The sequence below is a fragment of the Zonotrichia albicollis genome, chromosome 1 (genome assembly GCF_047830755.1).
Source record: "Zonotrichia albicollis isolate bZonAlb1 chromosome 1, bZonAlb1.hap1, whole genome shotgun sequence".
Classification (NCBI taxonomy): domain Eukaryota; kingdom Metazoa; phylum Chordata; class Aves; order Passeriformes; family Passerellidae; genus Zonotrichia; species Zonotrichia albicollis.
This window is the reverse complement of record NC_133819.1, coordinates 53,988,523-54,012,863: the sequence shown is the minus strand read 5'-3', so window position 1 is coordinate 54,012,863 and position 24,341 is coordinate 53,988,523. Positions and strand designations below refer to the sequence as shown.

Below are 24,341 nucleotides of genomic sequence, written 5' to 3'. Positions count from 1 at the left end.
CTTGGTAGCATATGTTCTTTGAGATATTCTGGAGAAAAGTCTGAAAGTATGAGGGAGTGAAATGCACCGTTTACATTCTATTACTATTGAATATGAGGTAAAAGTCTATTTGATAAGTAGTTTGTCCAGCTGGTGCTTTTAGGTTACTGACCTATGGATTGCATCTAGTCAGTTGGGAAATGAACAGCAAATATTTTATGGCCAGATGAAGAGTAAGTGAGGGAGAGAGAGATCCTTTCTCCAACCTGTTTCTTAGGACAGTGAGCTGGGATTGGAGAAGCCTTGGATTCAATCTGTTTCCAGCGGTTTATAATTGTCATATTAGGCAAGAACTGGGTAAAAACATGACATGGTCTGGAAAGCAGTTCTAAGCTCTTCTGTTTCCCGAAGGAGTGTTGAGAGTAATACACTATATTGCCTAATGCAGACATGTTTGATGCTGTGATTTTGTGTAAACTTTGCTGCCCCTTTCAGGAAGGTGCAATCAGAGCACTTTTTGTGTTAATCATCTTTTCTTGTGGATCAGTTAGACAACATCACTTTTTTCTGGATTCATCCATATATGGAACTTGAAGGCTGATCAGGAAAATTGTCTAATGAGTAGTAGGTTCTGCAGAAGTGAATCGTATGCCTGGCTGGTAGTCTGCGATGTACCTTCCTTACATCAGTGCTGGTGTTCTGCCTCATCTCAGGGACCAAAGTAATCATTCCCACTCTTGCCATAAACACGTTTCCTAGGACCTCGTAGCATCCAGTCAAACTTTTTTTTTTTTTTTTGGCAAGAGAATTTTTGCAGATATTGTTAATGCTAATCTGTCTGGTAGACTGACAGCTGTAAAGTTGCAAGGTAGCATGTCCTGCAATGTGGCAGGGAAATAAGACACAAGTAGTGTAGGTTGGAAAGATCAGGGAGGAAAAGTGAAATCTCTGTGAGGAATGTCCTTCTTCAGTTTTCTCGGTGAGAACATTCAGCATTCATTAATCCAGTCCATGAAATTTACATTTTTTTATTTTTACTGTTTGCTTTCACTGGAAGAGAGTGCAAAGTAGGCAAATAGTTTCAAAGTGTGTGGTCTTTATGGTTTATATGTATTGCTCAGAACTACCACTGACCACACTTCTTGGTCTTGTTCCCATTTGTTACAGTAATTAAATATTAAGTTGTTATGAAAGGATTGTGCCGTTCCCTTGAAAGAAAAAAGAATGTGACTCCTCCATGGTTCTGTGGTACAGCTGATGTTTTATTCAAACTAATGTGTAAAGATAAAGAAATTATGTGCAAAGTTTATTCCATCTGTAAGGAATGTTATAATTCTGGATCTGAAGCAAAACTGAGAATCTCCGACACTGAAGTTCATTAGGTTGGTTTGGAGAGAGAAAAATCAACACGTACCATCGATACATTTGGTTGGAAGGACAAGGGAGCCTGTACAGATCAGTCAAACTCTGAATATATCACCTTCTTAATTGTCGCCTTTAATCTGCATTAAGACTAGATAATGCTTGTCCTTAAATGACCTTTACATTGAATTGAATATTGCACTGGAAAACTTCAAAGTGTAATTGACGGCCAATTATGTAATACAACTGTGGTTCCAAGCCTGCAAGAGGCCAGCTCTTCTGTTTGACCACACCCATGAATGCCAGAGAAGTACTTCAAGCTTGTAAACAAGGACCTGTGTATGGTCACCTAGTGTCTCAATGGTTCTGTAAATGAGAAAATGGAGGGAGAGGAAGGAGTGACACTTGAAAAGCAATCTCTTAAAAAATGTTAATGATATGTTTCAAAGGTTTGTTTGAAAATACTGGCTTGGCTTTTCCTGGTGTTATGCTTAAGACTTCACAAGAAAGTGTGTTTGTTCTGCATTGTTCCCAGCTGGTCCCAAAGTTTCATTCAGCCTCCACGTGAAGCTGCTTGCTCCTATGTCAGCCTTGGGAGGGAGCTCAGAGGAGTGTTCTGCTGTAATGCCACCAGAGAGAGCTGCCTGTTGTGCTGGCAAACACTTAACTTACAGAAATACTGCATCTACCCTGTATTCAAGGATACCATCATCCCAAAATCTTAAGGAAGCTGTTTGATGATGCCATTTGAAGCCTCTTGCTCTATAAGACCCAGAGCAGTTGGAATGCATGCAAAAATTTAAGTGCCTTTAAGTCCTTTTCCAGAAGTCACCAATGCATACTGACTATCCCATAACCTTCAACTGTTCCCCTCATGATTCATAGTTGGATGCTTTTAGGGATGCTACTATTCAAATTTATGATTCAAAAGGCAGCAGTGTCTTGAAAGATACTTAAAATCCAAGGTTATCTAACATCAGGTATTCTCAATGAAAAGGGATTTTAAGTATCTCTACAGATCCTAATTGTTATTCACACTGGAATATGAGATAAGAAAACTCATAAACATGAGTTATGCATAATTTTTACCACATTTGATGTAGTACAAATGTTCTGCCAAGGGGAGGTCTGAAAACTTTCAAATATTTCAACCATTGATAGCCATTATCAGTAAACAGGCCAACATGGTAAATTTTGGCCAGTTTATTATAACACTTTTTCAGATAATTAACACCTCCTTTTAACCTCTCCTAAATATGAAATAATTCTACAATTTCAAAAACCCAATACTTTGTTCTGTTGGTCTCTCCAAGTATTGTTTGGCCTCCAAAATCTGTGGAATGTGCAAAATGGAGAAGAGTGGTTGATACATGATCTACCAAGATATATTGTGCTACCATTCAGAGGGACTGTGACAGGCTGGAGAGTCAGGCCATCAAGAACCTAATGGAATTCAACAAAGGGAAATATGATGTCCTGCACATGACAGGAAATAACCCATGCATCAGTACAGACTGAGACTGACCTGCTGGAAAGCAGCTTGGCACAAAATGACCTGGAGATCTTGGTGAACAAAAAATGGAACATGAGCCAGCAATGTGTTCCTGTGAGAAAGAGATCATTCTCATCTGTATGAGTAGGAAAATTGTCAACATGTCAAAAGAGGTGATCCTTCTCTCTGCTCAGCACCACTGAGGCTGAATAACCACTCAATCCAGTTGACAACAGGGTCTAATTCTGGGGCTTTTGGGACAAGAACATGATCATACTGAATCAGGCCCAGTGAAGGGCCAAGAAAATAATTAAGGGCTTGAAGCATCTTTTGTATGAGGAGAGATCCAGGATTGTGTAGCCTAAAAGGTCAGAGAGGAGGCTCAAGGAAGGAGTTCTTATATATGTCTATAAACTGACTTGGACTTCTGATAATTTTATTGGACTTGCCATATTTTTTCACTGATCCCTTATATTTTAAAGGTTGGTGGTTTTTTTTGGTTTTTTTTTTTTTTTTTTTTTTTGTGGAATCAACATGCAGATTGAAACACATGTGAAGATGTGTGTGTATGATTGATGATTGCCATAGGACATATAGACTTAAAATTCATAAAGCAGGAAATAAATACAAAGATTAATGGTCTTTCATTAATGCCATCAAAGCTGGCAAATTTTGAAAGGCTATCGACTTAGAGCAGTGGAAAGAAAGGCTCTTTTGGCCTCATTATCTCAGCAAGTCTTTGCTTGCTCTGCTGATAACGTAGGTTAAGTTTGGCCTGCATCTTTATTGTGTAGTCTATGTAACATATTTGGATTTGGAGAATAGTTGTAGACGACATAAAACATTCCTGAAGGTGGATAGATATTACATGCCACATGTTTAGGGAAATTAAAGTATTTTAATACACAAAGTATCTCAGGCATATACTGTGTTCTAGGATCAAAGCTGGAAAAGTGCTGAGTGTTAATAAGGTCCTGGAACATCCATTTGACAGTGTGAGGTGGTGATGCATACACACTGGAGCTTGAGATCTGCCTTTGAACATGCATGTGTTGATGTCATGTACTAGATAACATTCAATGAGAATGTACAGGCTATTTTCTTGGAAACCCTCAAGTTTTTGCACTACACTGAAAAAGCTACACCTTTGAATGCTCACAATCTTTCTCTGCCTTTTCTATGAATAAGATTTCTAATAATTTTTTGCTTAGTATTTGTTTCTTGTCTTCACCAAATGATGTGCTATTGCTCAAGATACCTCATGGGAGTAGCAGGTTAACTCATGAATGTACTCTGAAGAATCTTATCAGAAGGCCTCATTCTTCAGAAGAAAAGGGAAGGGGAAAAGGACTTTTGCCTTGTGTGTGTAGTGCCTTTTATTGCACTAATGTGAAATGATTCGATGTGATGGACAGCAGTTTATCAAAACAAAATCTCATTAAAATCTGTCTGCACTTTGCCCTTACTCTCCTTTGTATAATAAGATTGTGAAGCTTTCTGTGACCAGATGGTAACCTGTGGCAACCTGTAGTGTGTGTACATTCATGGGTGATGAATAAAACCATTGTCACCCTTAAATGTTGGCATCAACATTATGTTAGTAACATTTAGAAGTTTCTGCTTCATCAGCAGCAATGACTGGCAAATAATCAGATGTTTTGTAATGGGAAGCTTAAAATAGCAGCTGAAGACATTTGAGTTAAGCTTCATGGAAAAAGACCCTGCTGCATTTATTATGATACCATTTTTTTTTTGTGTAAGGATGACATGATTGTTATTTTAGCTTTTTAGACATACAGTGCAATTAAGAATAATCAGTTTTCCCACACATTCCACAAAGCAACTGAAGCACACATGCTAATAACCAGGCCCTTAAATTCAGAGTGACTTCCGCTGCTGCATGGGCAGCCAGTGGGTGCAGATGCCTGCTTCACAGTGGTATGCAGCAGCTATTGTGTGATTGCAGCCTTCTTACAGAGACCTGGGTCTCAACAGAAGTTGTTGATAAATAATAAACTCTCTAATATTTGCCCACAGTAGCAGTAGAAGCACTTTTTGGAGTGCTGAGGAGGAGGATCTGTACATATGACATATGCTTTGTAAGCTGTAGCAGGCATCCAGACTGGAAGTTTAAAATAACGTACAAAAAAATTCTGATTTGTGTTTACAGGAAGTAGTAGATGGTTGCACCAATAAAAATTATTCTGTGTTATAGAGGCACACTGATACATACAGTGTATGACTCATAATTTGTGTGACTTGCATGAGGCTGGTTTTAGAACTCTGAACATCAGCAAAGAAAAATCATGATTTGGACAGGGTGTTCAGAAAACAGATTTTGCCTGTAACTAAAGGTAGTAAGTTTAGTCAGACAGTTTTAATTCATAATTATTCCCACTAAAAGCCTCCCATTTACTGGGAGGGAGAGTTTTACATACTCTTTTACCAGGGTCTGCCATTATTTTTTTAGAGTGAGGGTTTTATGAACAGATTTAGCTAAGAAATGTTTATATGTTTGCATACAAATATTTTTTTGTATTCTTTTCTCCAATCTTTTTTCTTTGCTTACTGCTCTTCTCAACATGAGTATGTAGTACCTTTATATGATGTATTCCACTAAACTTTTACTGTACTGGGGCCAAGTCAGTGGTACTTTCTTTCATACTTGGGACTAATTGTTTGCTGAATTTTATCTTTGCTTGCTATCTTAGCTGGAACTACTTAATTAAATGTATGAGAAATAAATTGTTAAACCTTATGACTGGACAATACTCTTTAACATGAAATAAAACATAGAGAGAGCACACAGGTGATATTTTAACACTGATGTACAGTTACCTGCATTTCAGAGGACATGATTGTCCACATGCAATTTTAAAACTTGGACTATACCAGGTGGTAAAAGAGTCTTAGTGAACGTATTTGTATCTATATGAAAGACTCCAAGTTGAAATAGCATATTGCTCTCTTTGAAGAGGAATATGCCACAGTGGCATGAGAAGAATTTTAAAGTGTTTCCATTCCAGGACTTACATTTGTGTGTTTTTTTACCAAAATTTATTGTGAAAATTCACACCTTTAAATGAGGACATGATAGCTCATTAAAAAAAGACAAAAAAAAAAAAAAAAAAAGAAGAAAGATTTGTAGGAATTGAAGATGAGTTTTGCTCCTACAAGAAAGGATTGCAAATTCTTGCCACCATTAGTGCACCAGCCTATGCTGGCCTCTTATATTCAAGTCAAATTAATGGTGAAAGGATTTTTCCTAAATGTTTTCAAAAATTGGACTGGTACTATGTATGACTGAAGCTGCAGTTATACACCTTTGTATAAGAGAGAGGTGTGGAGAAAAGAGGAATTGCATTATTCAGTTTTAGAAGATGCCCTAACACAATGGAAAAAATGGAGGGTGTTGCCAATTACAGATTTTCTTTTTTCCAGTGGAAATCTAAGTGAGATGGTTTAGACTGAAATGAAAGCTGTTATGTTCTACCCAGTTCAATGTTGTGTTTACCATGAAATGTGCCACTAAGGTCACTGTAATGAAGTAAAAAGTAAAAATTACATCTTTAAAGTTGGACAAGAAATCCCATTTCCTCCATGACATCTATCTTGAGACTACTGACTAAGGAGGTAGCCTTATCTCCAGCTGAAGAGCTGTGAAGATGCAGTCTCTCCTTTTCATTCCCATGGGAGTTCCTAAGTTTGAGTTACTATTTGGCAATTATTTTTTTGTGTGTTTGGTCAGGATCTATAACATTTCAGTACAGACATCTGCTCTGAGTCAGTCTGAGTGAAGCTGAATAAATACTTCCTAGCAAGTTAACATCATCATGGCAATCCTCAGTCCTGTGACTGTGGGACACATTAGGTTTAAGGGTAGCTCATGACATGTTTTTAGCAAATAATCTATTAACCAACATGACTTCTCAGCTCTAGGAAAAAAATTCAGAAAGAGCCTCATCCATCTTTGTGAATTGGTGATTTTTGTAGAACAAGAGATTGGATCTGAATGGAAATGTTTAAGGAAGTCGTTTGAACATTATTTACAGAGTTTAACTTCAAAGGTGTGCTAATATTTTATAGTTTAGTTACAGCTTATCACCTGTCTTTGTTCTTCCAGGCATTTAAGACCAAGGATGGCTACATTGTGGTGGGAGCTGGAAATGATCATCAGTTTGTCACTGTGTGCAAGGTGTGTGTTAGACAAGAGTACAGAAATGTGTAATAGCTTCCATTCTCACTAGGAAGAAAATTAAAGATGCTTTTTCTTCTTTATTATCTCTGTTTTTTTATTATTTTTTTATTTTCTGTATGGAAATACATGGTGAGTATAAATTCTAACCCTGCATCTGTTCTGACTCTGAGTTCAGAACACACCAGTTCTAAAACTTGTAGGTACTGTGCTCCTTTTGAAGTCTGTGCACATCTGATTGAATCTTCATCTACTTAAATCATTACCCAAGCACGTTGTCCTTTAGAGCCCCTAGCATGTGCTGATCAGTGCTCACTGAGAAACTTGTGGACTTAGAAAAGAACTTAGAAAAGTTACAGGACTCTGGGCTGATTTTGGAGTGGTGCAGAGACATGGTGTTGAAGAACAATGTTTAAAAAAAATTTTTCAAAATGAAATGTATCAACATTCCAAATAAAAGACCCCAGTAACATGTAAGATGGGACAAGAGAATTTTTGCATATAGCATCAGACAACATTTCAAAAAATTACAAATAGCTCTAGCTATTTTGGCCATTGTGTTTTTACTCTAGGAAATTGGATATTTAACATAAATTAATGACACTCAGGAAACTGAGCATTATTTTCCTCCATTTGTTCATGTCAGATATTTCACATTTCGGTGGAAGTTCATCACTAATAACTGGAATATGTAGTAAGAGGACAGTGCTGTTTTGATTGTCTTTTAGTACAGTTTGGGGTATGTATCCTCACCTCACTATGCAGAGGGATTCTGCTTTCACTTTGAGTTGGCTCTAAACCTCTTCAAAATTTGCTCAGTGGGTTTTCTTCAAAAAGGTGTCTGACTACTACAGTCATCATTATCTTAATATTGAAGGAAGACTAATAGCTGAATGTCTACCTGGCACAACTCAGTTTTATCAAAGACTCATTATCTCATAAGGGAAATATTCCCAGAGTGTCCCAGGACATAGCTGTGAATGTCTTCTTGGTGCTTTATCATCTAAAATGAAGAATTATGTAGCAAATGTTTGTCATTCTGCAATCCTTGAGTAAGATAGAGCTGAAGATCCATCTCAGTGAGTTCTGACTTCTTGATGTGAGCAATCAGGCACTAAATCTTTAGACCATGCACTTTACCTAACTTCAGGGTGCAGCTGAGAGAATTACGGTGTGCCTTGTTGCTACATATTCTCTCTGTAATCATTAAAGAGTGAATGGAACCCCAGAAGATGAAACAAGATTTTAATGGTTTGTATTACCCCAGAATGTATAGGATGAATATTAAGTGAGATTAATATTATCACCGGTCTGCAGGCTGGTTTTTTCTTTTTTATATTTATAAATGTGTTCTGGTGTTCCTACAATTGAATATAAGAGGTACAGAGCATGGAAAAATGACAATTGCTTACATTTCAAAGGGATTAAAAAGGCAGAAGAAGTAGTTCAAGTTTTGAGTAATTGTTAGATTTTTCTCTACACCAGTTATATTTGTTTCCATAAAGAATGCTTTTTACTCTTATCAGGCGGTTATAGGTATGGATTTGGGCTGTTACATTGCCCAAAAAATAAAATGATGAAGAAGTCAGTGGAATGCTGGAATGAATACCCATTAGAGATATGCCTTGTGCTAAGTCAAAGGTGATTTGGAACTTAAAACAGTGTGAGGAGGGAAAGCCAACAGGGGAGAAGAACTTTATTACAGGAAGGCCTGCAGCACCCTAGTGAACTTTAGTAGATAGAGAGACAACTATTTCAAACACTGGAATTGCTATTAGAGAATCTTTCTGAGCTGAGTTGGTGCTGAAAATAGAGGCTGTAGGAAGCTGTTGCCCTGAAGGCACATAGTCTAGAGATGCAACAGCTGGCTCAAGCTGTCAGCTATCGCAAACATTCTGCTTCGATCTCCTCAGGCAAGCAGAAAGAAAAATCTGGAATAATTCACTGTGATATTTTCAAAATCAGTGACAACTAATGTAGCTTGTTTGAGGACTCGGATAATTGATGAAAAACTTTGTAACACTGCTGGCTGAAATGCGTTTCATTGTGGTCAAGTATTAAAATAGCACATCCTGACCTGTGACAGATTTGGTCTGATTAGGAGTACTGAGCGAGATTCTTCAGGAGACTGAAGTTTTGTGTGTAGCAAGGGAGATTTGAAACAGATTTGCTAGTGTTGCAGGACACAAAACACAGAGAGTGTAAGCTCTGAGTGTGCATGTGGAGCTTGAACAAGGCCTTAAATAGAGAGCACCATTTTCATTCTAAATGTTCAGAGTGAAATAAAGAAAATAACACTGGCAACATGATGCAGAAAGATGAATGGTACATTAATGAATAACTTCTCAAGTGTGCATTTGTTAGTCACAAAAAAATTGAGAAGGACATATACAGACATGCAGCTTTACACCAGATGGACATTAAGCTAAAGCTGAAATCAGTAACATTAATTAAAACAGCAGAGTGAGCAACTCCATATGATCATTTTTCATATAACACATCAAATGGAACCATAGCTTTCTGATTAATTTATTGTTTTTTTAAGCTCACATAAGTATTCACTATCATTTAAGCGATTTGTAACTCCAAACCAGCAGCATTAAGGAAAAAATTTTAAGGGGTACCAACAGTATTGATAAACTTCCAGACAGAAAAACTTAGCTATTTTCTAATGCTAATTTATGATATGTTGTGACTTCCATAAAATGGATTATATAAATGCAGAAGGAAAAGAAAATATGCTGTGAATTAGGTATTGATGGAAGTTGCTAGATTGATGTTTTATGTTACCTTGCATATAAAAATCTGCAGAGAAGTTTTGTAACATCACCATTGTTCTAGTATTAGTTACAGATACCTTGCTTCCATGCTTAGTTTTGTTACTCTAGGTGGAAAATAACTCAAAGATGACTATCTGTTTTAATATCTCTAAATAGCTGTTGAAAGAATATATATTTTGCTGAAGGTTCTATGTCATTAACAGCTATTCACTTGTAAACAAAGCTGTGTCCATATTCACTCCAGCAAAGTCAGGAGTCATTAAATGATTGTGGCCTTGGTCTAAAGCAGTCTCAGAGGAATTAGTAGAATGTTATGTTTGAAGCAAATGTCAGAGAGATTGACATCAACTTGACACCCACTTACATGTGGTAGTACACAAACATATGCATTCAGGGGGCGACTGAACATGTTAATAAAACATAAGTCCATCAATGATTGCTAAATATGTAGAAAACACCTTCAACTCAGAAATGTCCTAATCAAAAGAGAAGTGGAGTTTGGATGAATATTAATGAAGTGTTGCATGTACTGGCCCTGTTCTTAAACTCTTCCTAAGCAACAGACAACAGGCAGAGATAGAATGATGGGCTATAGGAACTTCAGATATGAGCCACTGTATTTTTAAAGCTGTCTTAGAAATGGCCCTATGAAAATGTAGCATGTTTAGAATGATTATAGGACTCATCATAAGAAAAACTGAGCTTTAGTGTGTGTTAGTGAGTAAAAATACATTAAGGATATGTGACAGTCTCTTTCTTTATAAGATTCTATGCTGCTTTTCTCTGTAGCTGATGTAATTGGTGTATTTTTAGAATTCACATTTAATTGTGTTTATTTATGTTCTATAGAAAGTCATTGTGGCACAAATAGGTAAATTATATTGATTTCCACACAGCTGCTTTTCTAATGAATGCCTGTACAAAATAGTAAGACTCATTCTGCATATTTAATTCCCCTTATAGTATAATACACATGGTCTTCACATGTTGTTTAAAGCACATGTTTTTTAAAGGTCTAATGTGGCAGGTGGAAGTTAGGCATCAAAGATGTATTTCTCCTTTCTCTGAGGCTATACCACCACTTTTCTTTATTAATTCTTTTGGAAAAAAATAATAAAAAAGACCAATGGTGTTTCAATAGAAAAAGACTTTTTTAAAAAAATTTCTTTTGTTTTTCTTTTTTCCTTTATGACAGGGATTACTGAAGTGGAAAGAAATAATCTTAGACATATCTTTTCTCCATTTAGTGTAGGAAGTACAGATGTATTTCTTTTTCTGTGACATATAAGTCAGTGCAGGATAATCCCACAGATCTATCCATCCCTATGTTAGTAACTTACTTTTTTGGTGTTCTATGGTAAGAATTTCTCCTGGCTACTCCCTAAAGCTGCTAGCTAAGATTTGGATCTTCAGTCTGATTTCTCTCTTTTTCCTTTACTTGTTATGTTGCATCAACAGGAGGCTTTTAACAAAAATAATTAAAAATTAATTTTTTATTTTTTTATATTAAATGATTGATAAATAGTGATTATTGGAAATCAGTGACTTTTAAAACAATCAGTAATTATTTTGTTTTATATATATATATATATTAATACACATATATATATATATATATATCTCCTGTCAAGCACATTTTTTACTTACCTTTTTTTTTACTTAGATCCTGAATTTGCCTGAAGTTAGTAAAGATTCCAGATACAAAACTAATACACTCAGAGTCCAGAACAGAAAAGAACTTATTGACATATTATCAACCCGGTAAGTTAATTAAGAGGGAAGAATCTTTATTTAATCTGTAAATGCAAAGAGTAATGCATAACAAGCCCTTATCGTGTGAAAATTTTGTTTTACTCTTTTGAGATACTCTAGTTTTATAATAGGTATTGCCAAAGCTTACTGATGTTAAATAGTCAGCCTTTTGCACACAGACAATGGTGTGAACTAAAGAAGCCAGACCACAGATTTAAGTTTTCAGAAACCCTTTTAACTTCTCTTTAACATGAATTTTAGGTAAACCAGTGCTTTCTGCTTTCCTGGATGAAGGTAGCACCTGGAAAAAAATGTTTGGAGCACCATTGGCTTTTGCTGTGGGATTTTAAAGTTTTCAACGAGTGTTTCTGTATCCAGGGAAGTTGTACTTCCTTTTCTCCCTTACTACTGATTCTGTATTGTAGTTCTCTGTGCCACAAACTCTCCCTGGGCCATTCCTTTTGAAATCAAATGGATATATGTTTAGTTTTCTGTTTGGGAATCATCCTATTAAATACTTAATTTTTTTAAAGAGAGGACTGAAAAAATCTTTTATTTGAGAGATTACAGTAGCTTAGTTATCTTCCTCATTCTGTTTGAGAAGGTCTTATATCTGTGGAGTGCTCTTCTGTTTAAATTTATGTAATGAAACAAAAATCTAATCTGTGTAAACCTTCCCAAAGGTGGCTTTGGCAGCACCTTATGCTTCCCGGGCTGAGCACAGGAGGTGGTTAATTATTTAAGAAAAGTCATACTATCATGTTGACCAGTATTAGTCTTTGTCAACTGATAACAGTTATCATTGAGGCAATTTTACTGGGGGAGTTTAGAAGCATTAAGTCAGATGTCTCCCCTTTTCATTCCATCCAAGAAAAAGAGTTTCAGTTTCAGAGCACATCCACACTCCCCACACTCAGTCCCACATGTTTTGGATATTGAGAACCCGAATCATGAGCCATTAAAGAGTGTAGAGAGTTATTTCATTTCTTCTGGTTGCACTTGTACTTTTGTCTCTGTCTGACTTGTATATTTTTAGATGTCCTGCCCCTGGTGAAAAAACCAAAGTACCAAGTGACTGCATTTTTGAATAATTATGGTGCAACTGTCCTTGATTAACTTTTGGAACTCTTCTTTTACCTTCTTGTAACAAATGGATTGTGACAGCACAAATGAGGCCACTTTTGCTATAAGTTTTGAGCCCCTGAAAGGCCATAATTTATCTTTTGACCTAATTTTGGGCTCTTACATTATTGATGCATAGTTTTAGTTTCAAAGTTGCTTCATGTTGATTTATTACTTGGACTTCATTTAGTATGGAATTTGTCTGATGTATGCTGGTACCTTTTGCCATCCGTAGATCAGTTACTTGATAGCTTGTTGACTCTGGTTAATTTTGGATGTTGACTTTTTTTTAATATGGGCAATGTCTGAGCAAGAAGATAAAGTTCAAGGAACAGTTGTTCTTTGAATTGCCAGAATTACAATTTGTTTTTTTATCTGTAGCTATTGGTTAATCAAATTACATTATTGCTCTTCTAATTACTGCTTTATGTCTTTTCTTTTCCTCAGAGTTTGTGTTCTATTATTATAATTTAGGCTGAATTTCTGCATATTATATGCAAGTGTGTAAATGTATACACACTTTTGCAGTAGACATTTCTGAAGTATTCTGCTATATGTCATATTATTGTGAGTTCATCTGGCAATCAGTTATGAAACACAGATACAACAAACACCTTCAGTATTCTAATGAAAGTTGAATGTGTTTCCACACACATTCCATGGTAACTTTGCTCTAATTCACTAATGCACAGTTTTTTGTAAAATTGTACGTGGTTTATTTTTGAAGTTACTTAGAGAAGTAAATGAATAGTTTCTCAGTGCTGAAAAATGTCAACCCTTGAGAAATGAAGGGAAATGACAAAATAGTAATGATAGAATTTCACTGAAAAATACCTTAATTTACTCACTGATTGCTTGATAGTATTACAGCTTCCAGCACATGGAAAATATAACCCTAAGGTGCATTGCTTGGACAAAAACACCTGCAGACCCTTCTAATCACTCACTGTATGTGCACTGCTGTCCACTTTAAAATGAATTTGTGGAGATGTAAGCTGGAGCAGCTTATAAGACATATTCTTTAGACATTGATTTTCTCAGTCTAGCGAATGAAGTACAGTTGTGTGAAGCACAGTAGTTTTGTTAAGATGAGACACTCCTTTTCTTTCCAAACTCTCCTGCTGCCATTTTCAGTTTATGCACCCTTTCTGTTCCACTAAGTCATTGGTATTTAAGCAGCATGTATGGCAGATGCTTGGTACTCTGCCGTTGCTTACATATAGCACTGCTGTTGCACAGTAGAGATAAACATATATTTTTTTCAAGCCTTTGATGTTGTTCTAATCCTAATAAACCAAGGCTCCACCAGAGCTTAGAGCAGGTTTCCACTGACCTATCTACCCTGTTTCCTTGCCCTTATCCTTTTTTAACTGTTTCTGGAGCTGTGTTTTGTGTTTCACCTTTTCTTTTCAACTTTTTCTTAATTTTCAAAATGAACTATCTCCAATTAATTTCTAACTTCTGAGCATTCAGTAAGTGCAAAAAGAAGTAAACCTTAAGAAAAAGTGTTCACCAGGCTTTATATTGGAATAGGAGTTGTTCAGACCTACTCACAGGGTCAAAAACTCCCTGAAGTCTCGAGCATATAATTTGCTTCATGCTTGGAGCTGAAATTTTTGAAAGCATTGAACTCACCAAGGAGGCACTTATTTGCCACCAAGGTGGCTTTTATTTGCTAAAAAATGAGCAACTGGTCACAATTTTATTTTTAGATGTGTGCACAAAGGAAACATTGGGACAATTGGTCAATGTTAAGGAATGCTGAGGTTTTTTAAGAAAAAGGCTCTATATTGGGAATTCTTCACCCATGTGACCTCTAATTTAAATCAATAATTCTATTCACCACCTCTGGTCACCTGTGGTAACCATACCAGATTTCAGGGCCGTCAGGTAACCATGGGGATTATGCAGCACTTAGAAGAAATTGACCTTTAAAGAGAAGACTTCTCAGAAGGGTGTGAAATTATATATTCATCAAAGTCAGATATACTGAACTGAGTGAGAATACAAGATGGGGATGAATATGACTTCAGACATATATACAACTTGAAACAACTGCTCTGAAAGGTGTGAATTGCTCCATTTATTTCAGAAAGAGTTTCCTCATTGTCTTTGTTCTTTGACAGAAATGAAGAGTGAAGCATGCCTGTCCTTAGCTCTTTAATCCAGCTTGCTCTCTGTACACCTTAATTCCATCTGTAGGGCACAAATGAAAGGTGGAGAGGGACAGCAAATAAGGCAGGATAAGTTCCCATATCCACAGAGAATGTCATATGTCAATAAAAGTGAAGGGAAGGTAAACTCCTGTGGAGTGGTATGTGGCTTCTGAGAGAGCCTGCTCTCATACTGAAGCAATAAGAGGGATTACAGAAAACAGTTCCATCTCAAGACATGAAGTGTTTTTAGTTTCAAAGGCTATGGGGAAATGAGTAAAATGCTGCAAGAAGGATATAGGCCCATGGGGCATTTTGAACTTGTTTTGCTACTGGTGGTGTTGTCCCTTTGCCATCTCTGGTCCTCTTCCTTCTATGCTGTTTTTCTCCTGTTCCCATCATCTTCCTCCACTTTCTACAGGCCGCCTTCCCTCTCTTCCTCATCTTATTTCCTCTTTCTTCTCCCACTGCTGACATTTGCACATCTACTCTTCAGTAAAAGGAAAAAAAAAAAAGGAATAAAAGAAAAAAAAAGTTTTGGTGCCTTCTGTATCTGCTTCTTTATTTACGTTACATTTTCCCCAAATGACAAGAAAGCAGAACTCTGACAAAAGCAAATTACCTCTGCCTTCCTTTCTTGTGTATGTGCCAAGAGTCAATTTGAAATGACCCTACCTGGGTGGAGGTCAGGTTCAATGGCTACCACTGAGGCCCCTGAGACTCCAAGCTCATGTGAGAACTGACAGACTACAGAGCACTCTGTTTTTTAAATTTCCAGTGAAAACCTCTGGTTTGTGAGTTAGGTGTACATCTAACTCACAAACAAGAGAACCAGGTTTTAATTGTTGCTCTCTTCCTCCTCTGCCTCCCTTTCACTTTTGCTTCCACTAGAACACAATAGTATCAGACACAATGCAGATTATTTTGTATGTGTATATATAAGCAGGCATATGTCAAGACGCATGTATATAGACTGCACATGAAATTTTACATGTGTGCAAAATAGTATAGTAGCCATTTTAATAGTACCTAGTATAATACCAGTTTTAAAACAAACTGCTTTGGGAAAGGGGGGCTTAATCTGATGATCTTCTTCAGATTACTCCAGAATTCAAACATTAATCCCACCATGCACCTCAGTAATGTAAACATGTTTTAAGGGCAGCTAAATGTGTGCTCCAAGGTACTTTGGGAAATTAACCTGTAAATGGAAAAGAGTGTGTGGGGGTGTATAGGTGTAGGTGGAAGGTGAGCAGCAGATGTGCCCTCAGCCTTTAAACTGAAGCAGCTTCACATAAAGAAAAACACATAAATTCAGTATGATTAGTGCTCCTCTAGCTCTAACCAAGTTATTGTGGACTCGGAAGTGTTAGGGCTGGAAATGATTCAGAGTGGAACTTCTATTCCTAGCACTTATATTTTAAACCCCGTATTCTTGACTGTACACTACAGCTGCATGCTGTGTATGTAAGTGTGAGGGGAAAAGGAATGAGCAGGAAGGAAACACAGAGGAACTTGATCCTCAGTTAATAAAGTCGTTGCTAAATGCTTTCCACCTAGTAACAGAAGAGGAGGGCACCTAAAGGGGAAAGAGTATTATAAGAGGTTTAATTTGCCTGATGAGAAGCATTGTTGAATTCACACTTGTTGAGACACACCCAGCATTGTGTGGTAAAGGATTGTAAATCTCCTTCCCTATCCCCACCATTTCCTTTTCTAAGCCAAGTGCCTTGCTGACTGAAGTCACTTGATAACGTTACAGGCATGAGCATCTTGCTGTTTACAGCTTCAGCAAGACAGGTGTTTGAAGTTTGAAAGACAATTGACTTCAGTGTGGCACAGCTGGTAAGGCTTGCTTTCCCCAGTCACCTACCTTACCATCAGCACAGAGAGGGTTGAGCTGTGGAGGCAGTGGCCACCAAGTTGCCACATTTTGCTTTAAAACGCTTCATTTTAAATTGCTATTTTATGCTGACTTCTGTGTGCACAAATGAGAGAGATCTAAAACGTCTCAAGCATCTTATTTTTGGACTGGGTAAGCTAACGTGTATTTTTTGTGGATTTTTTCTTACCTTTAATAACCTTCTAGGATTATCATATCTGTGTGAAGTTCAAGATCCTTTCTAAAAAGGAACTTGCCATCTCTTTTCTGATGACTTACATTTCTAACTTGAGGCTACTGAAATCAGTGATTTTAAATGGACTTTTTGACCTGTCTCTTGCTAGTTCCTTAATCCCCTTGGGCTAAAAGAAAACCAGCAACAAAATCAATGCAACTTTTCATCCTTCTCAATGTACTTTTATTGATGTGTGTTTACCTAGGTGATTTTCAGTTAATTTGGACTTCTTTTGTCATAAGTGTAAAAGTTATGGTCCTTTTTTGTACTTGAGTAAAACAGAGGAAGGTTGGAGAAAAGCAGTATATTTCTAATATAGTTAAGATAAGTTAAGATAAGTTAAGATAGTGTTAAGCTAATAGCGTAGCTTAACACTATCTGACTACAAAAGAATTAGTGCTTTTACATGCTGGAGTAACTTCTCAGTAGCCATAAGAAATGCATTTTACAAGATAGTCGTGTTTCCCTCTGTCTGGTATGCCATTCCTTAAATATCATACATGTTTTTAAAGCAGCATGCAAATCTTGATAGAGGAAAGAGAAAGTCTGTTAACCTCTGGCACAAATTTAGTGCACAAAGGTGAAGATTTTTTATGAGTTCTACACAACTGGTAGCAATATTTATAGTATGCAATATTTATTTATCTCTAAACAAAAATATATTTATCTATGTAAATATTTTTATTTATATAGAAATATAAAAGAATGTTCATGGTGAATTGTTGTAACTGCAAATGTCTGGATAGTTTTTTTTATGTAGCTACCACTTTTAAAGTTTTTGAAATATCTCTCAGCAAAACCTGTACAATCATGTTGATCACGACTATTTTAATATTTTGTCTGTTGTGGTTTTCCCAGTGATTCACCAGTAACAGAAGAGTACACACTGACAGAGGTATTTACACACTATTGAGTAAATACTGTAGAATTCACTTTGAAAGCACTAATTCTGTATTCACCGTACACTAAAGGATAATGATCTGTTCTTTGAATTTTCCGAACAAATATTTTCTAGGGCTTTTGTTTTGTGTAGTGTCTTCCATAGATGCTACTGTAAGAAACTGTACCAACCTCTTACTCATTTAACTACAATTAAAGAGGTGTTTGGTAGTGAAGAGAAAAAATGTTCTAGGTATTTGGGAGTGGAGAGACTGTTGATAGAACAAAATAAAACAAAAACTCTCATGCAGATTTGCATTGTGCTAGAAAATACAGGAATGCTCTTGTGGACTTTAGCAAGAACAGAGGAGCTTTTTTGTGATTGACCCCATGCAGAAAGCTCTTACTAATCCTGGAGGTTGCTGTTCCATCTGTATTTGGTAGCTGTCCAAATTACTTCTCTAAATTAATTGCCATAGGTTTCTTATGGAAAAGAGCAGTATTTTACTTCAGTAGTTCTTCTAAACTTTGTATGGAATTGGATATTTTTATCCATTAGAGAAACATGGGTGCCCTTCTACGTAGGATGTAGAAGGTTTCCTAGGAAACATAGAAAATGGAATACACACAAAGTGGATTCATTCAAACTTTTAAAGCCTTTGTTTCATTGAAAGACAAAATATTGCTAAGAAAACCACCAAATTTTATTTTAATAGTTATCAGGATGAGAAACTTAGAAATATACCCAAGTGCTATTAAAAAATATGAACACATTAAAGCCATTTCATATAACTTGCGTAAGTCCAGCAGACATCCTTCTTCTGTTTTACATGTAAAGATGCATTTCTTACCTTTTTCTTTAAATTAGAATTTGTTAGAAACCAAAAGGGAATGTAGATCCTGCTTTTCAAGAAGGCAAACTATGTTTGTAGTTTATGTTAAAAAGATAGATGTAAAACTTTTTTTATTTTATATTTAAATTTTGCCTTTTAGAGGTTTTTTCTTGTATTGTGCTGTAAATTTTTTTAATGAATTTGCTGAGTGTATAGTTTAAATTTAGATGTTTCCATTTAATGATGCTTGCTAGATTTACTAATTGAAGAAAAATATATTTAGTTGGATTTCTTCCAATTTCAATTAGTTCAGCTTATGCCACGCTTTCTATTCTTAAAATATTTTAAAGCATGAAATGTATTTAATGTTAAATGTTCTGGAATCTGATGCCTCATTTCGATACTGCAGCTTTAGTATTTTCGTGAGTGCTGTGTAATTTAGTGCAGAGGAGGCTTAGAGTATTGCTTAAAATGCAAATAAGACATCATGGAGACTTTGACCTCCTCAGGAAGTAAGCCTCAGTTCAGGCTTTGCAGTAAATGTCCTAGCAATGGGTTTGTTCTTCACTGGGGTACGTATCCTTCCTTTTTAGAGGTGCTTTCAGAAAGAGCCTGAATTTAAGCTTCATACCACAAACTAGTACAGTAAAAAGCAAATCCTTTTGAACTTCTAAAACACTGGTAGCAATTGCAGAGAGCTAAGCTACAGGTTTAAAGCATTTTTTATAAATAAATCACAGGTAATTTAGAGGGCATTTCTGTGATTATACATATATATATACATATACATATATATATACATATATATATATGTGTGTGTGGCAGATGGAACATTTTATAGGAAAAGGGACTCCTCTGAAAAGAAATGAAATTGTAGTTTGAGCAGTGTTGAGCTCTCCTGCAGTCACTGAGTATCTCTGAGGTAAAGATCCTCTTGCAAGTGTCATGTTTCAGATGCCCTACAGTCTTGGATTCTTTTTTTATCCCTAACTAGCTGAGGTTTGGAAGATGGACCATCGTTTAGCCTTGTCTGTGTTTCCATCACAATGTTTTTATTTATGTATGTGTATATATAAAGAAAGTCAATAATTTATTAACTGAAAAATATGCAAAGTATGATATTTATTAAAACAATGAAAAATCATAGAAAGACATTTTAAAATATGTTAAGAGGAAAAGGATTGGCCAGACCTTCTAAATTCCTGCTGGCAGAGCTTTCATTTTCAGGAGAGAGTGTTAGTCTTCTACTTCTTGGAAGTTTCTGCTGAGGGTCTTCTCTTGTTATTTGGGAGTGCTGAGCATGATATTAATGGGTACTTAGCAACCTAAACATCAGTCCTTCACTTTAAGTAATGGTTATGGTATTTATTTGTGTAAGTAGTATCACAAATTGTGTTTAGTTGGGGAAATAATACATACAGGTTGGTAAAAAAAAATAAATTGAAATTTGTACAGTTGACATCAGAGGTAAAAATTAACATTTTCTTAATCCATGGCTTATCTTTTATCAGATCTTGAAAGAGTATTTCTCCCTTAATGATGTACAGCAGATGTTTCAATATATAAAACATAGTTGAATGAGCAAAATAGTTCCATGCTGCTGCTCTCAGAATCTGAATACTAGACCTTTATTGGCAGTGGTGGTGTTGTGTTTTGGTTTTCAACAGTTTGCCTAACAATATGTTCTCAACAGCCTCTCTTTAACACAAAGGGAACTATTCCCCATCAGAGTTAGAGTTTCAATAAGAAACACTGTGTCCCTTGAGGATAATAGACAGAGGATAATGGAAAATCTCATGTTTTCTACAAAATTGTAGGGTTTTTTTTCTGTCACGTAGGAAGGAAAAACCTAAGCACAACCTTAAATTGTAGAAATTAATATAGAATCACAGAAATTTTGCTTAATATATACATAGATTCTGCAGCTTACATATACAACTCCACTATATATTGAGTCACTCACAATGGTACAACTGAAGGAGAATATATATCTTGAAAATTATTCAGATTTACCACAATATCAAAAAGTAGCCTACTGGTTATGCAGATATAGATTATAGACACTCCTGTTGAAAAAACTTCATTTTCAGGCTATTCTTTAAATGCAAAAGTTCTGTTTTTTTAGATTCAGGAATATTTATAAGTTTTTTTTTTTAAATAAGTGTGGGAACATAACATAGCTTATTCATTACTAACAGATCAATTTAATGTGATACATTGAGAATTGCAATAATTTCCTGGTGATGGTCTTCAGCACCATGGTTATGAAGTTGAGCCCGATTCCTCTTGCAGTTGTCCTGTCTTATTAGAAATGAGATAGTAGAATTTGAAGTGTCAAAAAGTAGTAACTGAAAAAAGCTTTCCATTTATAACAAGGGATTTAGTGGGCCATGAAATATGAAGCATCTCAGTTGCTAGCAGGGAACAGAATAATTTTATATAAACAGCATCTATAACTGAAGGGAAACAGTTTTTCATGCAAATCTTATTTACATTGTGCAGTAGTTTGAGCCCCAAACCTTAATACTAGATGGCTGTGAATAACAAGAATATACAGATGATGAGAATTGTTGTTGAATGGAGAGTACTGAAGGGAAATACAAATTATATTTTAGACTAAAATAATGGTTAATACCTGCAGTCACTGAGGAAGGAAGGTTATCTGCCTCTCTAGAGTTAGCTTTTTCCCCAGTTTCCTGTAATGTACCTGGTTCTAGGTATGACTCCAACAGAGTATTAAATTGGATAGACCCTGGATGAGTTCAACAGCAGCCCTGTCTTTATGGCTGACTACATCTTTACAATGAGATCACTTTAACATGCAATGAAGTGCATTGCAATATTTTTTAACTGTTTTATTTAGAAGCTATGCTGCATTTTGCTTCATTCTTTCATGACTCATGCTTCATTTTATAATGTATTTTGCACTTTTAAGGCCTTTTATTTTGACTTTTTTATTGCTCCTTCCATTTCTTCTAGAATTGCTTGTTTACTTCAGGAATAAATCTGCTAGCTCTGAGAAGGGTCCATGCATATTTTGTGCTAGAAGTAAAGCTGAATGTTACTGATGTTATTACTCTTAAGGAACAGCAAACTGGTAGCTATAGAATACTAGTAACTGAGTGTCCCTTTTTAAGGTTTCTATTAATTTTGTTTCCATCAGGTCTTTAAATCTCATCTAATTTCTTTTCAGTGTTAGGTATATCATGAAGCCAGTCTTTGATTTGTAATAAGCTGGTAGACCTCTATGGTATTTATCTTTAAATAAATAAACCTTAAAATGCAATCTCCAAGTAAGTTTACCTCTGATTCAGGATCCCAGATGACTGCAGAAAATACCATCTCTCAGTGACTGATATTGTTCCAATGGTGTCTTTTCTTCATGTATGCAAGTTCAGTAGGCAGATGAGGAAAGAAAATCTATCTAGCAAAACAGGGGAAATAGAGTGGTGTTAGTAGTTAGGAAATGGAATGCTTAGAAATAAATAAAATTAGCTTTTTGCATGTGATACAGAAAGACCTGGAGCAATGTGTTCACCAGCACACAGGCACCGTGTATATATGCTGAACTGTGTGTTCTTAGGATAGGTTGTACAACCGTACAACAAATAAATATGTGATCAGTCTTCACCTAAATATGTGGGTTTTAATCTTGATGTATGTTTTTGATGATGCTTTACATCAGCTTTTAATGAGCAGTATTGTATGGTACTTGCACTTTATCTTTTTGCTGTTAAACATGTACATGATGGGAAGCGAATGGGAAACGCCTTAGTATAATTAAGGAAGGGAGGAAACCCACTGATCCTTATTTGAAACTGATGATAAATTCAGCTTTACATCATTCTTGCATTGCTTCAGATTATCAGATAGAAACAGAAGCTCGTTCAGAGATATTCTTTCTCCTATATCTTTGGGTTTTGCACTTCTGAAGAATATAGCTAGTACATTTTTGTTATTCACTGACTGGGAAGAAATCAGTGGAGAGGAGTATGGAAGCAGTGAAAGAGAAGGGAGACATGCTATACACTCCTTAGAATCTGAAAGTACAGTGTTTAAACCACATTCATTCTTATTTGCTCTTAGGTTTTCAGAAAAAGCGACGATCGAGTGGTTGCAGCTCTTTGAGGGGAGTGGGGTTCCCTACGGCCCAATCAACAACATGCAGCAAGTGTTCTCAGATCCTCAGGTTGGTCCTCACCAAGTCTCTTCTGTACATGATTACACATCTCTTACAAGTGCTGAGTAACTCCTCCTGCCACTCAGACCTGATTTTGGCTGCTTTAAAATGGGATTTGAGAGGTTCATGATGAATTGAGTTTCAGCCAATAGTAGGTCATATTAAGAAATAAATACAGATATTTGAATGAATTATATGCTTGGGAACTCAGATTTTGTCACTCCATGTCTCACATAGAGAGTCTATGTTTCAAAACTGGCTGGTAAAACAGAGGAAGAAACCATAATATAGTATATAACTGCATTTTATCACATAGATATGCAGAAAAGCACCTTTTTTTGGGCCCTGAACTAATTTTTTTTGTATGGAGTATGGATAAGCAAAATCAATTCTGTTTGAAAAAAAATGGGCAACATTTTGACTGGAAAAAGAAAAATTAAGCACAAAATCCATAGAAAGAAAGAAACCTTTTCTTGGCCTGGTGGTTTCAGTAGCTAAAAACAGTTCATCTCTGTATCTATTTTAAATATTGCACTGGATTACACCTATACTTAATTATAAATAATATTTTTATACTTTAGGACCTGGAGAGTTGTATTATCTTCATATTCCCTGATGCCTTCCCTGCTTTTTGACTCTCTGGCTTAGGAAGGGTTAAAGGGCCCAAGATAAATGGAATTGTACTTGTGTCTTGAGTACTGCAGCTGAATATTTTATGGCTGTTCTAATGTGTGATGAATCTCCTCTAAGATGATTTTTATTACAGAGAATTGCAAGAAAAAATGATTTATCAATGACTGTTTTGGTATTTTCTTCTGATTTTGTACATGTCCATGTCTGCTGTCAGAAGTGTTTGTTGCAAATGTGATTGCAGTGTTGGGAAAATAAGAGCAGGCAAAGCAATCGCTGTCATAAAAAAATATTTAAAATAAATGTTTGTTATAAATATTATTATATTTTAGAGGCATAAAATAATATTTGTAAGGTGACTGCAGGGAAAGAATATTTTTTTATTAAATAAATACTCTCTCCTTAAAATGATGTAGTATCATGCCGTAAAACATGCATGGGCCAAATTTTTCACTTCATAACTTTCACAGGGATTAAGATTGGGCTTTGAAGAACATACAGCAAGAGTATTTTACTCAGACTTGGCTCTGCTTAGGGCAACATTGGAAAAATATTCTGTGCTTTTTTGATGCTGTGAATTTTAAGAAGTTGAGTCTACTCTGAAAGAGACTGTTTTTAAAACATTATTTGTCATGGGCTATTACCTCCCAAATTGGAAAGAGGATATCTTGGCTACCTTGTGCTTGTTAGAATTCACCTAAATAACATTTTCATATATATAATATTGTGTTATATATATATATGTTATTTATATATATGTCTCAGGTTATTACTTGATATAGTTAGCCTATCAATAAAAGGTACCATGGTGCTTTGCAGTTAGATATGGCATGTTTTTTGAAATATTTTTCTGTAAGGTGCATGCTA

General features: G+C 35.8%; 1 protein-coding gene across 9 annotated transcripts in view; it reads left to right on the top strand.

Moving 5' to 3' along the window:
- SUGCT (succinyl-CoA:glutarate-CoA transferase) overlaps positions 1-24,341 on the top strand; it is a 309,001-nt gene that overhangs the window by 112,867 nt on the left and 171,793 nt on the right. For 8 of the 9 annotated variants that reach the window (XR_012580477.1, XR_003380359.2, XM_026793422.2 and 5 more), the window contains 3 exons: positions 6,957-7,028; positions 11,472-11,569; positions 22,751-22,853. Coding sequence is in view for 7 of the 9 variants with exons in the window: in XM_026793422.2 (XP_026649223.2) it covers positions 6,957-7,028; positions 11,472-11,569; positions 22,751-22,853 (273 nt within the window). In the remaining 2 variants the exon portion in view is untranslated. The remainder of the gene's footprint in view (positions 1-6,956; positions 7,029-11,471; positions 11,570-22,750; positions 22,854-24,341) is intronic. The other variant, XM_026793420.2, reaches the window with a different exon arrangement.